Source organism: Thalassophryne amazonica, chromosome 3 (assembly GCF_902500255.1).
Source record: "Thalassophryne amazonica chromosome 3, fThaAma1.1, whole genome shotgun sequence".
NCBI classification, from domain to species: Eukaryota; Metazoa; Chordata; class Actinopteri; order Batrachoidiformes; family Batrachoididae; genus Thalassophryne; species Thalassophryne amazonica.
Genome location: NC_047105.1, coordinates 25,011,044 through 25,026,321, shown reverse-complemented (window position 1 = coordinate 25,026,321; position 15,278 = coordinate 25,011,044). Strand labels below are relative to the sequence as shown.

General features: G+C 40.3%; 1 protein-coding gene across 3 annotated transcripts in view; it reads left to right on the top strand.

Annotated features, from left to right (window-relative positions):
• angpt4 (angiopoietin 4) overlaps positions 1-5,118 on the top strand; it is a 136,136-nt gene extending 131,018 nt beyond the window's left edge. For 2 of the 3 annotated variants that reach the window (XM_034165939.1, XM_034165936.1), the window contains exons 9-10: positions 2,872-3,005; positions 3,911-5,118. In XM_034165939.1, the coding sequence (XP_034021830.1) occupies positions 2,872-3,005; positions 3,911-4,071 (295 nt within the window). In that variant the 3' untranslated portion in view covers positions 4,072-5,118. The remainder of the gene's footprint in view (positions 1-2,871; positions 3,006-3,910) is intronic. The other variant, XM_034165938.1, reaches the window with a different exon arrangement.
• The last annotated feature ends 10,160 nt before the right edge of the window (positions 5,119-15,278 follow it).

The following is a 15,278-nucleotide window of genomic DNA, read 5'->3' as shown; positions in this document are numbered from 1 at the left end:
GACACAGACCTTGGACAAGTTCAAAGACATATTTAAAGAGGTCAAAAGGTCAGATTCTGTTTCCTATTTTTATGCTCATACGGCTGAGGGTATTTTAGCATTGCGTTATATTTTTGTTTGTTACCCCATAACTCCATCACATTCAGTCATAGATAGTCCAAAGTATAATGTGGTAATATGTATATGACATGACCGAGCGAAGCTCTTCAGCATCTCACCATATCATTTAGGTCCTTCAGACTTTTTTTTGAGCAAATGCTTCAGGGGAGCTAAAACCTTTCAGACCCCCCCCCCCTTAAAGCATTTTCTTTTTTTCTTTTTTTTTTGCCTTTCAACTTCTGTGGGCTCCACCAGAAGCTGAAAGCCCCTAGCCCCTAATTACAGCCCTCTCAACCCCCTACCACTTTAAGCATTTTTTATGTAGATGTAAATTAATATTCAAAGTTTTCAGCTTGTTGACAGTAGGGCTGTACAATATTGCCAAATTATTGTATTGCAATATTGTCATATCAATATGATATACGATATGACTATGATTTCACACAAAGTGCTGCAACAGTGAAAATTAAACATTCTTAAACAAAAAAGTAATAATACCACACTTATTTTGCACTCATCATAAGGTTAGGATACTGTGCCCTCCAAAAGTATTGGAACACTTTGAATTTCACACATTTTAATTTGTTTATGCCATTTTAAATACAAGAAATACAAAATAAATAAATAAATAAAGAATAAAATTTCTAAAATTATCTTCCTCAAACTCAAACTGAAAGCAAATCTCTAAAACTTGATAAAACCTGTAAATAATTATCAGTTTTATTGCCAGTTTTCTTCAGACAAGTCAAGGGATGGAAACATGAACATTTCCAAGTCACTGAATATGTCTTGGACTTTATTTACATCAACTATGAAGAAATACAAAGGTAGTACAAATACAAATCTAGGCTTTCATCTCAGATGTACTTTCTGTCAAATTGTATCTGAACTGTCAGGTCTTCTCTTTAAGATTTAAAATCCTCCTCTACACCACTTCATCAGGAAGCTGTATTTTATATTTTTAATGTATATCAAGTTGTAGAGATTTGCTTTCAGTTTGAGTTTAAGGAAGATAAATTTAGATTTATTTATCTAGACTTGTGTCACTGGTGTATCACTCAGACAGCAAAATTAAGAGGTTATTTAAAAATAAGTCCCTCAGAGAGCAAAATTAAGAGGTTAACACAGGTTTTATACAGAACAGAGAAGGAGTAAATTACTTGTATTTCTTTCAACCTGAGCATCTTCACATTATGTCTCATGAATCAACAGCTGCCTCTTCGTTTAAAAATCACTGGAGAAACATGCATACATATACACTCAACAAAAATATAAATGCAACACTTTTGGTTTTGCTCTCATTTTGTATGAGATGAACTCAAAGATCTCAAACTTTTTACACATACACAATATCACCATTTCCCTCAAATATTGTTCACAAACCAGTCTAAATCTGTGATAGTGAGCACTTCTCCTTTGCTGTCTAATCAGCATCTTGATATGGTACACTTGTGAGGTGGGATGGATCATCTCAGCAAAGGAGAAGTGCTCACTATCACAGATTTAGACTGGTTTGTGAACAATATTTGAGGGAAATGGTGATATTGTGTATGTGGAAAAAGTTTTAGATCTTTGAGTTCATCTCATACAAAATGGGAGCAAAACCAAAAGCGTTGCGTTTATATTTTTGTTGAGTGTAAGACAACTCAAATTAAAGGAGAAATGCCACTTTTAACACCCTAGACCTCATTTCTGGCATAAAATATGGTCGTTTATTCACCAACATAACTTTGGTGTCATTATTAGTCCACGGTTTAAATGACGTGTTCAGTTTAAATCTAAGTCAAACATTTTTGTTCTTCTACTAAGGTGGATTAGAACTTTTTGTGGTTTCACAGCACTCACTACTGTACAGGAGAGGCCTAGCAGTCAATATGTGTCACTGATTTCAAAATGCAGCTCTTTTCAACCAGACGTGTGATGCCATGACATGTCAATCATCTGTGTCCAATCAGATTTCAGGGGAGTCCAGTGCAACCACTGATCAATGTATAACACTGGACAGCTCATTGGCCAATATTTCTGAAGCAAATCGGCTGCCATATTACCACGCCAATGTCCCGCTCCTCAACGCTTTTTTCTATTGATCGTTATTGAAGCGCATACTTTATTCTTTGTCATTTTGTTAAAAATACCTTCATGTGCAGCTGTAAACTGTGCAAATTAGGTATACTTGTGCATAGTTTTGGAATTTTAGGCATTGTTGCTATGAGCTTTATTACTTATATGAGGCTGAAGCTCATAGAGCTGTGTGTAATAAATGTTGTCACTGCAGGGAATCTTACATTATCCGAAGAACAAAAATAAGTAAATGAGAGGATCAGCATAGTTATTACTTGAAATAGTTGATGTTCTAATAAGCTGTCTATGTGCAGTCTGCATATGTTTGGAGTGGTAAGATGGCCGCCAGATTGCTTCAGCGGATTGTACGAAGTGTGTGGGCCATTGAGCTATCCAGTAATATATACAGATCAGTGAGTGCAACCCTGGCCTCCACTCTAGCTCCACCCATGCCAGGAAGCGTTCAACATTTGACATTACCTGTTTCACTGTGGACTTGAGGCCCACTGGCATCAGTGGGCCTCAAGGGTCTTACCCTGGTGTACTTGCTTCACAGTCATGTGATGTGGACGTCATTACGCTCAAATCAGCAGGATTTCATATATATTATTTATTTTCATTTCTAAAGTGATGTGCCACACAGCTGGCATTAAAACTTTGCATATGCTCAAATATTTCTGACTGAGTGTAAACTGACCATCATGTGTGCAGACTTTATCTGAGAGGTTACAGCGGTACAGCGGGGAAACAGAGCAGCTTGGCCACCCATGGGACTGGTTTCAGCACCCGAGACAAGGACAACGATAACTGTGACCACTGCAAATGTGCCCTGATGCTTACTGGAGGTAACCTCTCTCCTCCTCTATCCTCGTGCAGAGTTTTCTTTCTCAAATCAGTTTAAAGACATTACTGACATGGGTGTTTGATTTTTATGTGGCACACTTTTGTTGATGTCTTGCTAACATCTGGTGTCGCCATCATGGTACAGTCCCATGTGTCACTGTGAATCAGGAAGGCTTATGATGTGCAGCGACATTAAAAATAAATAAATAAGTTTAACATTGCAACATTACATCCAGTGATTCAAAACGTCAGACATTCTTGAGAGCTGTTGGTTTCTCAGAATGTAAAAGGTGAATCACACCCTAGTTTTTCTGGGTCATGCTCAAAACTTCTCACTTGCACCTTATACATGGTATTCCCTCAATGGAAGAAAGAATACGGGTAAATAAATTTCCATCTTTTCACACATACGTATACATACAACCTCATATACAATTCAACCTGTTATCCAAGATCAGGTCACGGGGAACTGGAGCCTACTCCAGCAGTCACAGGGCATGAGACAGGGTACACCCTGGACAGGATGCCAGTCTGTCGCAGGGCCACATACAGACAAACAAACACATTCACATCTGCATGCACACCTACGGACAATTTAAAGTTTCCAATCCACCTAACCAGCATGTCTTTGGATGTGGAAGGAAGCCGGAGCACCTGGAGAGAACCCACGCAAACATGGGGTGAACATGCAAATGCCACACAGAAAGGACACAGATGGGAATTGATCCCATGGACCTTTTTGCTGTGAGGCAACAGTGCTAACCACTAAACCATGATGCTGCCCATTTCCATCTTTTCATTTATCTAAATTCAAAATTTATTCCAACTTGACTCCCTCACTCACTCCTTATTTCTTCTTTTAGTTCATCCTTTCATCCATCCTCCTCCCCTTCAATGTGTTCCTCAGGTTGGTGGTTTGATGCCTGTGGTTTCTCCAACCTGAATGGTATCTATTACACCGTTGGTCACAACATCAGGAAGCTCAACGGCATCAAATGGCACCACTTCAGAGGCCCCAGCTACTCCCTGCGCTTAACCTCCATGATGGTTCGACCCTATGACTTCTGAAAACGCCCCTCTACCTTGACCCTACAACTTCTAACAACAACCCTTCAGTCATTGTCCATGTAATGTTTCTCAATCATGTGACTTTTAGCAACCGCCAACAGCTGTGTTGGCACAACTCTCCAGCTCCAAACAACACCCACCTGATTTATGGTCCTCTGATTTTTGGACATCCTCATGTTAAGATGGAACTCTGATGGAAAACAAGAGAAGTTTCTCCTATGCTGCTTATCACATTGAAAACATTGCTGATGTTCTATTTTTAGTACACATCATTGTCATTAAAAATTATACAAATGGCCTTGCTTTTGCTGTGGGGTCCAAAATGGTTGAAAAGCTTGATGGCATGTATTGCTTTGCAAAAATGGGTGTTACCATGTTTATACATATCACAGAGAGATTTGGGCTCTTTGGAATGTTGAGAGGGTCTCTCCAGAATCAACATGTAAATCATTTTCTGGTTTCATTAATTCTGCTGCCTAAGGCTATGACTCCATCTTGTGGTGGTTGGATTTAAGTACATATGAGTGGCAATGGGCTACTACAATGCCATAGTGTTGGTTCAATATATGACAAACGGACAACATTTTAGGAGCTAACTTTGTTTCTTGAAGCACATATTGGTATGGCAGCTATTTCAACAGATTTAACAGCCTTAGTTCACCTGATCCGCAAATATGGTTGAGGTGGTGAAGCCCTATTCATGTCTGAGAACTCTGCAGCATCTCCTGAATTTAAAATGGTTCCACTCATTGACTTTGAAGTCCAGTTTTTAATGATGGTGATGTTCTGTAAGTTCGAGTTCCTCTGTTCTATCCTGAAGGTGTGGTTGACTTATAATGCTCCTGCTCCAAAGAATCATAAAGTAGACACACCAACATCTGGTGATGACTAGGAATATTTAAACTCATCTTCATTTGGTTCCATCCTTAGCAGCAGATCATCTTATACAACCCCTGGCAAAAATTATGGAATCACCGGCCTCGGAGGATGTTCATTCAGTTGTTTAATTTTGTAGAAAAAAAGCAGATCACAGACATGACACAAAACTAAAGTCATTTCAAATGGCAACTTTATGGCTTTAAGAAACACTATAAGAAATCAGGGAAAAAAAATTGTGGCAGTCAGTAACGGTTATTTTTTTAGACCAAGCAGAGGGAAAAAAATATGGAATCACTCAATTCTGAGGAAAAAATTATGGAATCATGAAAAACAAAAGAACGCTCCAACACATCACTAGTATTTTGTTGCACCACCTCTGGCTTTTATAACAGCTTACAGTCTCTGAGGCATGGACTTAATGAGTGACAAACAGTACTCTTCATCAGTCTGGCTCCAACTTTCTCTGATTGCTGTTGCCAGATCAGCTTTGCAGGTTGGAGCCTTGTCATGGACCATTTTCTTCAACTTCCAACAAAGATTTTCAACTGGATTAAGATCTGGACTATTTGCAGGCCATGACATTGACCCTATGTGTCTTTTTGCAAGGAATGTTTTCACAGTTTTTGCTCTATGGCAAGATGCATTATCATCTTGAAAAATGATTGCATCATCCCCAAACATCCTTTCAATTGATGGGATAAGAAAAGTGTCCAAAATATCAACGTAAACTTGTGCATTTATTGATGATGTAATGACAGCCATCTCCCCAGTGCCTTTATCTGACATGCAGCCCCATATCATCAATGAATGTGAAAATTTACATGTTCTCTTCAGGCAGTCATCTTTATAAATCTCATTGGAACGGCACCAAACAAAAGTTCCAGCATCATCACCTTGCCCGATGCAGACGAGATTCATCACTGAATATGACTTTCATCCAGTCATCCACAGTCCACGATTGCTTTTCCTTAGCCCATTGTAACCTTGTTTTTTTCTGTTTAGGTGTTAATGATGGCTTTCGTTTAGATTTTCTGTATGTAAATCCCATTTCCTTTAGGCGGTTTCTTACAGTTCGGTCACAGACGTTGACTCCAGTTTCCTCCCATTCGTTCCTCATTTGTTTTGTTGTGCATTTTTGCATTTTCGATTTTTGAGACATATTGCTTTAAGTTTTCTGTCTTGACGCTTTGATGTCTTCCTTGGTCTACCAGTATGTTTGCCTTTAACAACCTTCCCATGTTGTTTGTATTTGGTCCAGAGTTTAGACACAGCTGACTGTGAACAACCAACATCTTTTGCAACATTACGTGATGATTTACCCTCCTTTAAGAGTTTGATAATCCTCTCCTTTGTTTCAATTGACATCTCTCGTGTTGGAGCCATGATTCATGTCAGTCAACTTGGTGCAATAGCTCTCCAAGGTGTGATCACTCCTTTTTAGATGCAGACTAACGAGCAGATCTGATTTGACGCAGGTGTTAGTTTTGGGGATGAAAATTTTCAGGGTGATTCCATAATTTATTCCTCAGAATTGAGTGAGTCCATATTTTTTTCCCTCTGCTTGGTCTAAAAAAGTAACCGTTACTGACTGCCACATTTATTTTTCCTGATTTCTTATAGTGTTTCTTAAAGCCAGAAAGTTGCCAGTTGAAATGACTTTAGTTTTGTGTCATGTCTGTGATCTGCTTTTTTTCTACAAAATTGAACAACTGAATGAACATCCTCCGAGGCCGGTGATTCCATAATCATTGCCAGGGGTTGTAGAGTCTTCTTGCAGCTCAAATGTTGAAAATCAAAATCGGTTGTCGCAGTCTTCAATCCTAAATACCATAAATAGTTTTGAACTGGGGAACCAAACAGACAACACAATGTTCTTCCTGGAGGGCAGCTTTTCAGACAAATGGTGAGGTAGTAAAGGTTAGCAGTGGTGCAGGATGTCTAGCTTCAGTGTTCCAGGGTCCAGTGGCTTTAAATTTACTGCTGCTGTCAGATGTGGAGACAAACAGGCAACAGGAAGCAAATCATATAATTTACATTCAGGATGACCTGCGATTGCTCTTTTCATGAACTCTAAGTGACCAAGAGGATAACTGGGACCAGATAGGGTGAAACAGAATTCAAGCAATGTGTAGTTTTATGCATTTTATTAAGTTTTATATTGCAAACATGGCTTTGAATGAAAGATGTCTTGACGTAAAGTATTTCAGTGCTAAATCATCAGATCACATTTCAATTTAATTTCCCTTCACTGTAATACATGAAATTGGGGGATGGATCATCATTCCGAAGGTCCAACGGTATGAAAAAAAAAAAAACTGTTCTCCGTTCTTCAATCTTCATTGGGATTTGAAAGTTTCTCTTTGGTGCATCCTGGTTCAGCTTCTGGCCTGGCAGTGCTGAAATGCTGAAGCACTGGGTGTCCACCTGCATGCTCGCCCACCACTCAGAGGCCTTCAGTTGGGCATTATGCCATCTTCACATCCAGTCAGATGGACCTTCAGAACAATGGGACTTTGGAACATTGAAGAGTCACCATGGACTTGCTAGGCCACCATGGACATGGATTTGTTCAAGGAACTGGGTTGATAGGAGACTGAATAGTACAAATAGATTTACTTCAATTTACTGTTAAATAGTTAGCCACAAAGCAACTCTACACTAAAGAGAAAGCTAGCTAGCCTATCCCAGACACTGCATTGGTTGACCAAGACTTGGCCAACTAGCATGTAGCTGGCTGAAAATGATCAGCTAGCTTATCAGCAAAGATATGGTCATCCTGTAATGTCAGACTTCTTCCAGTAGTGATTTTACACCATTTAAACATGTGCTGTAATATATTATAAATGAGGTTGGCCATGGTGTCTGTGTCACATGACCTCCTCAAACAAACACTACTTTCAGTTTCAAACAGTTGATATGGTGGCATTAAGTGCAACAACAATTGTTAAACACTTTTCAGTAGCAGGAAAAACTCATTATAAACAAAGCATCCAGGTGACTACAGTGATTTACTACACCAGCTAACGTCATCAGATGACATCATTGTCTTAGAGGTCTGGCACACTGATTAACCCGAGGAATGCAGAAGTCTACAGAAATCCTCATAATATCTCACTGAGTTTCTGAGACATGATCATAAATGCATTTTAGATGATGGCTGCTAATTTGACCTCAGTCTTTGCTGTATGACCTTGATATGACCTATATTGCTTGAAGATGGCACGCTGAGTTTATCCACCAAGTTGGATTGACATTTCCCTTTACATTTCAAAGATATCACCACAGACAGTAAATGCTGACCTCTCTGACTAACCCTAACCTTTGACTTGTGACCTTGAAATGATCTGTATTGCAAGAGGATGGTCAACCCAGTTCATCCACCAAGTTGGACTGAAATGGTTCTTTGCCTTATGAAGATATCGCTGCTGATAGAAAAACAGAGACAGACAGACAGACAGACATGACCATTGTGTCAGTGTCTTTCCACTTCACAGTGACACTAAAAAGGCAAAAATACTTTGAAACAGTCACTTAGTTGCCTTTTTATACACAGCCAAGAATGGATCCTTCACTGCCATAGTCACTGCCAGTATGAACAATAAAGCTGACAACATTTCGGTAAGGTCCATCTGTAGTTACGTTGGGCAAGCAGACGTTTGTAAACCTGTCTTGCCAACGAGTCACGTAAAATTAGGCCGGGTTGTTGCCATGATGAGCAAATAAATATGAATGCTTGGAGCTGAACACTGGCATCGCAAAAGAAATGATGTCACACTAGATTGGTCTACAGCCACAGAAGGTTCCAGTCTTGACCTTTTCATGCCTGTAAATTTAACGTTGCTGATTGCTAGTCTGAACATGTTCGAAAGAGCAACAGCAATGTGACTTTAAAAAATGTGATGTAAAGTTTGTTTGTTCTGGAGATGGAACTCTGAAATTTAAGGACGTTAATGCAACATTTTAAGCATTTATTCTGTGAAAGTGGTGCATGATGTAATTCACTAGGTTGGTGAATCCACTCTGAGGTGCAACCTGTGGATGAAGAGCATCATCGTCAACACAAGAAGCATCAGGACTCAAAACCAACCAATCAGAAGAAGAGTTTGTGTCGCTGCTTGTGGTCTGCTTTTGCGGCACTCCTTCAAACTGAGACACGTGAGATCTGTGAAGGTCATTGTGATTCATGGACAAGTGGACAAATGCAGAAGAGGAAAGCAATGGACAACAAACAGATGGACAACTAGAAACATGGCGTTGGAAAAAGACGCTGGACACCTCAATTTGTTTATATTTGTTTTGCTTTTGTTTTTAGTAAACAAAATGATAATGGAAATCAATGCATTTTGTGTTCAACAGCTTCTATTTTTTTAAAAGAAAGAGACAAAGTGATCTATTACCTCTTGATTTTTGCACCCTGCTCAGCATGCCGCTCTTTGGAGCGACATCTCTGCAATTTTGGCATTGTGGGAATTCTTGACTACTTTCGCCTGACCCAGCGCTGAATTTGCTGACATGAGATGCTGCTGGATGAATCCATACATGTCAACCCCTTTGAGGGTCCACCTGTATAACCAAGTGATAAAATCCATAAAATTAACACAAAATCCTTATAACCTCCAAATCGCACCCAGAATCAGTTTTATTACAGTACACACAACCACATAGCGGTATCACATAACTGGAGTTTTGTCCATGTATTAATAACTAAAACCAGGGATCTCCATGGGCTCTTTTATGGTGGAAGTCCTCCACAGTTAAATCCTCTTGCTCCACAGTAAAAATTACTTGCTGTCAATAAAATCAATTTCTACAAATACATTATAGGTATTTTGTACAAACTCAATATATTTCCCGTGAATATAGTGTCACACAGCTGTTCTATTTTTACAGAAACAAGAACTCACAGAGTAACAAATCACTGCTCCTAACAATCTTTGGCCCTACCATCGGAGACTGCTCTGCCCTACGATTGGATATTGGAAAACCATGTGACGGTGAACCAATTCCGATTGGACGCTCACATTGCGCACGTCATCACACAGATTCTATGAGGAGTACAAAGTGGATGGCTGGCTGAAAGTCCGCGGAGTTTAGAAAAACAGTAAAAAAATAAATTTACAACAGAAAACCCTGAATATCCGCAAGACTTTATTTGTACGTCCGTATGACTCTGAAACTCGGAAAATTGACTTACGATCATTTAGGCCTAAAAACACACGAGATACACAGGTTCCTGTGCCAAATATACTTCTTATGTTTTTGTTACCCATGAAAGCGCACTGTCATCGCAAATACAGCAGTTTTGGGAACTACTTTCTGCGCAGGAATTCATCAAGCATGTCGGTCGCGGGCGCGTACTAACACAGAATATACACAAACTGTAACTGTATAGTAGTTCGGCCAAAATGAGAGTGTCCAGTTTTAGTTTGCCATAGCTAGTGGCGCTGGTGAGAGTGTGTGGTTTTTGTTTGAGAATGAAAGCAGAAACAATTATGTGAAGACACGGAAGACCAGCAAATATGTGTCAGCAGGTCCCAGCAGCAGGTTATTGATATTAAACAACATACATATAGTTTTTTTCTTTCTTTTTATGTACGTTCACAGCCACCAAATCTTGGAAACTCACAGGAAAATAGAAAAAAAAAAAATCCTGCTGTGTGTTGGCCTGCTGCGTCACCAGTTAAAGCTGCATATTAGAAGTACACAGAACAATCAATAAATCAGTCAATCAATATTTCTGCAGCCCTCTTCATTCAAGTAAATGTAACACAAAGTGTTGCACACAATAAAACAACCCCTCGACACACACACACACACACACACACACACACACACACACACACACACACACACACACACACACACACACACACACACACACACACACGTACAAGACATTTGTAAAACACTCGGTTCACAACAATTTAATTGAAAGTAAAATAATTACAACCATCCAGAAACATCAATTTACAGTTTACAGCAATGAAGCACCCAAGGCAGGATTAAAACAAGCCAAAACTCAAAGATGTAGGTAAACATGGAAAAACCCAACCAAAGGATAAGCTAAAAAGGTCCAAATTCAATATTATTTAGATAAATTAAATAAAAGATTTAAAAGGGTCAAAATACAAATAAACAGATAAGTTAAATAACATTAAACAGCAAGACCAAAATGGAAAAACGTCAAGAAATAACTAAATTAAAAAAAAACTACTCAATCAAGATGAAGAATGTAAACAAATAAATCCATTAAATAATGAGACATGTAAACTAAATAAAGTAAAGGAAAGAAGAAAGAAAGAAAAAGCTAAAAATACAATAAATACTTTGACAAAATAAAAAAGACCAAAAAGGTAAAAATCTAATAAAGGGATCAATAAAATAAAACTCAAGTTCAAGTTTCTTTATTGGTACCCAGAGGTACATTTTGTTTGCAGTAGAGTCCTCATACATACAGTACATATGGGAAAAACCGAGTCATGTTACACATCTATCAAACAAAGGGACAAAGGGAATTATAAATGGCAAATTTAAAAGTAAAATAAAAATAGAATCAAATCAATTTTATTTATATAGCGCCAAATCACAACAAACAGTTGCCCCAAGGCGCCTTATATTGTAAGGCAAGGCCATACAATAATTACGGAAAAACCCCAATGGTCAAAACGACCCCCTGTGAGCAAGCACTTGGCAACAGTGGGAAGGAAAAACTCCTTTAACAGGAAGAAACCTCCAGCAGAACCAGGCTCAGGGAGGGGCAGTCTTCTGCTGGGACTAGTTGGGGCTGAGGGAGAGAACCAGGAAAAAGACATGCTGTGGAGGGGAGCAGAGATCGATCACTAATGATTAAATGCAGAGTGGTGCATACAGAGCAAAAAGAGAAAGAAACACTCAGTGCATCATGGGAACCCCCAGCAGTCTAAGTCTATAGCAGCATAATTAAAGGATGGTTCAGGGTCACCTGATCCAGCTCTAACTATAAGCTTTAGCAAAAAGGAAAGTTTTAAGCCTAATCTTAAAAGTAGAGAGGGTGTCTGTCTCCCTGATCTGAATTGGGAGCTGGTTCCACAGGAGTGGAGCCTGAAAGCTGAAGGCTCTGCCTACCATTCTACTCTTACAAACCCTAGGAACTACAAGTAAGCCTGCAGTCTGAGAGCGAAGCACTCTATTGGGGTGATATGGTACTATGAGGTCCCTAAGATAAGATGGGACCTGATTATTCAAAACCTTATACGAGGTCTATTAGAAAAGTATCCGACCTTATTATTTTTTTCAAAAACCATATGGATTTGAATCACGTGTGATTACATCAGACATGCTTGAACCCTCGTGGGCATGCAAGAGTTTTTTCACGCCTGTCGGTTACGTCATTCGCCTGTGGGCAGTCTTTGAGTGAGGAGTCGTCCACCCGCTCGTCGATTTTTTTCATTGTTTAGGAATGGCTCAGAGACTGTTGCTTTGTTTGATAAAAAATTTTTCAAAACTGTAAGGCACAACTGAGTGGACACCATTCAATAAATTCAGCTGGTTTTCGGTAAAAATTTTAACGGCTGATGAGAGATTTTGGTCTGGTAATGTCGCTTTAAGGACGGTCCACGGCGCCTGATGGCGATTTGCGCTTCAAGGCGGCAGCGTCTTGCCGTTTCAAGTTGAAAACTTCCACATTTCAGGCTCTGTTGACGCAGTAAGTCGTCAGAGAACAGAGAACTTTCAGAAGAAGTCGGCATGAGGAGTTTATTCGGACATTCCATTGTTAACGGTCATTTTGTAATGAAAGAACGTGCGGGCAGAGTCGCATGTCGGGCTGGACCCGACCGCGGGGGGTCGCGGCAGGAAAAACACCTCCGTTGGAAATCTTAACGGGCAAGTTGGAACATGCCCAAGCTGTTAAACAATTTCTCAGTTACTCACTTGTTGAAAGCCATTAAAAGCCGCCTGAATTCTACAAATGGTTTTCAACACGGAGGTGTTTTTCCTGTCGCGGCGCACACAGATTTGCCGAGTCGTCACGGAAACAACTCGGCGAATTTGCGCGTACGTCTTTCATTAAAAAAATGTCCTTAAACAGTGGAATGTCCGCATAAATTCCTCATGCCGGCCTCTTCTGAATCTTCTCTGTTCTCTCACGATGTCCTGGGTGAATTAAGCCTTAAATTAGGATGTTTTCAGCTCTAAACAGGCCGACGACAGCGCCTGGAAGCGCTGCAGGACGTCCCGCTCCGTGGGAAGTCCTTACACCGACAGAAACACCCCATAATCTCTCATCAGCCGTTAAACTTTTCACAGAAAACCAGCTTAATTTCTCGAATAGTGTCCACTCGGATATTCCTCACAGGTCCAGAAAAATTTTTGATAAAGCAACGCGCGCCGTCTCGAGCAGCGTGTGAAACAAAGGAATTCAGCCGAGAGGGCGGGACCACATCTCACTCAAGGCCTGCCCACAGGGAAATGACGTCACCGACACGCGTGAAAAAACTCACGCATGCGCACGAGGGTTCAAGAATGATTGGTGTAATCGCATGTCATTCAAATCCATATAGTTAAAAAAGAAAATAAAAGGGTCGGTTTATTATCTAAGAGACCTCGTAAGTAAGAAGAAGAATTTTAAATTCTATTCTAGAATTAACAGGAAGCCAATGAAGAGAGGCCAATATGGGTGAGATATGCTCTCTCCTTCTAGTCCCTGTCAGTACTCTAGCTGCAGCATTTTGATTTAACTGAAGGCTTTTCAGTGAACTTTTAGGACAACTTGATAACAATGAATTACAATAGTCCAGCCTAGAGGAAATAAATGCATGAATTAGTTTTTCAGCATCACTCTGAGACAAGACCTTTCTAATTTTAGAGATATTGCGCAAATGCAAAAAAGCAGTCCTACATATTTGTTTAATATGCGCATTGAAGGACATATCCTTGTTGGGAAGGTGTCGTGACACGGACCCACAACAGGGGGCGCTAAGGAACGGACAATGGATAAGCCAACGAGTAACAATTTAATGTTGTGGAAACACAACGGAATACAGACAGAAATATGGATTGCCAATTATACACCAGGTGACGTGTGGGCAGGCTCGAAGATAGAAGACCTTTGGCGAGAGAAGAGCTGATTCCCACACAGCTTCCACCACCAACGGGCCTGAAGAACACCGGAGCCGCCAAGTCCCGAGTCCCCAGGTGGCCTCTGCCTTCGGCTGTCGACCCTGGTACTGCTGGCAGAGAACAGAGAAAATCCAGGTGAGTGTGAATCCGCACACTCAGTAGTCCACTCACAGTCAATTTTCTTTAAGGAGGGAGCACCTCCACCTCCAATCACACACTCGTGCAGCTCCTGTGTAACTAACTGTGTAACCCTTACTCCAGCTCTGATAAGGACACCACAGGGCAAACGGCTGCAAAGAAGAGTTCAGTTAGCAGAGAAATTACCGCAGAGAAGGTTACCTCTTGGTTGCTGATTTCTCAGCGGGGAGGTGGAGTTGTAGTCCGGCTTTTATGGTGATGTGGAAAATGAGTGACAGCTGGTGCAGATGATGAATGACAGCTGTCACTCTCCGTTGCTCCGACGTCCTCTCATGCTTGAAGCCCGCACTCCAAGCAGGGCGCCATCTGGTGGTGGTGGGCCAGCAGTACCTCCTCTTCAGCGGCCCACACAACAATCCTGATCAAAAATGACTCCAAGATTTCTCACAGTATTACTAGAGGTCAGCGTAATGCCATCCAGAGTAAGGATCTGGTTAGACACCATGTTTCTAAGATTTGTGGGGCCAAGTACAATAACTTCAATTTTATCTGAGTTTAAAAGCAGGATATTAGAGGTCATCCATGTCTTTATGTCTGTAAGACAATCCTGCAGTTTAGCTAATTGGTGTGTGTCCTCTGGCTTCATGGATAGATAAAGCTGGGTATCATCTGCGTAACAATGAAAATTTAAGCAATGCCGTCTAATAATACTGCCTAAGGGAAACATGTATAAAGTGAATAAAATTGGTCCTAGCACAGAACCTTGTGGAACTCCATAATTAACCTTAGTCTGTGAAGAAGATTCCCCATTTACATGAACAAATTGTAATCTATTAGATAAATATGATTCAAACCACCGCAGCGCAGTGCCTTTAATACCTATGGCATGCTCTAATCTCTGTAATAAAATTTTATGGTCAACAGTATCAAAAGCAGCACTGACGTCTAACAGAACAAGCACAGAGATGAGTCCACTGTCTGAAGCCATAAGAAGATCATTTGTAACCTTCACTAATGCTGTTTCTGTACTATGATGAATTCTAAAACCTGACTGAAACTCTTCAAATAGACCATTCCTCTGCAGATGATCA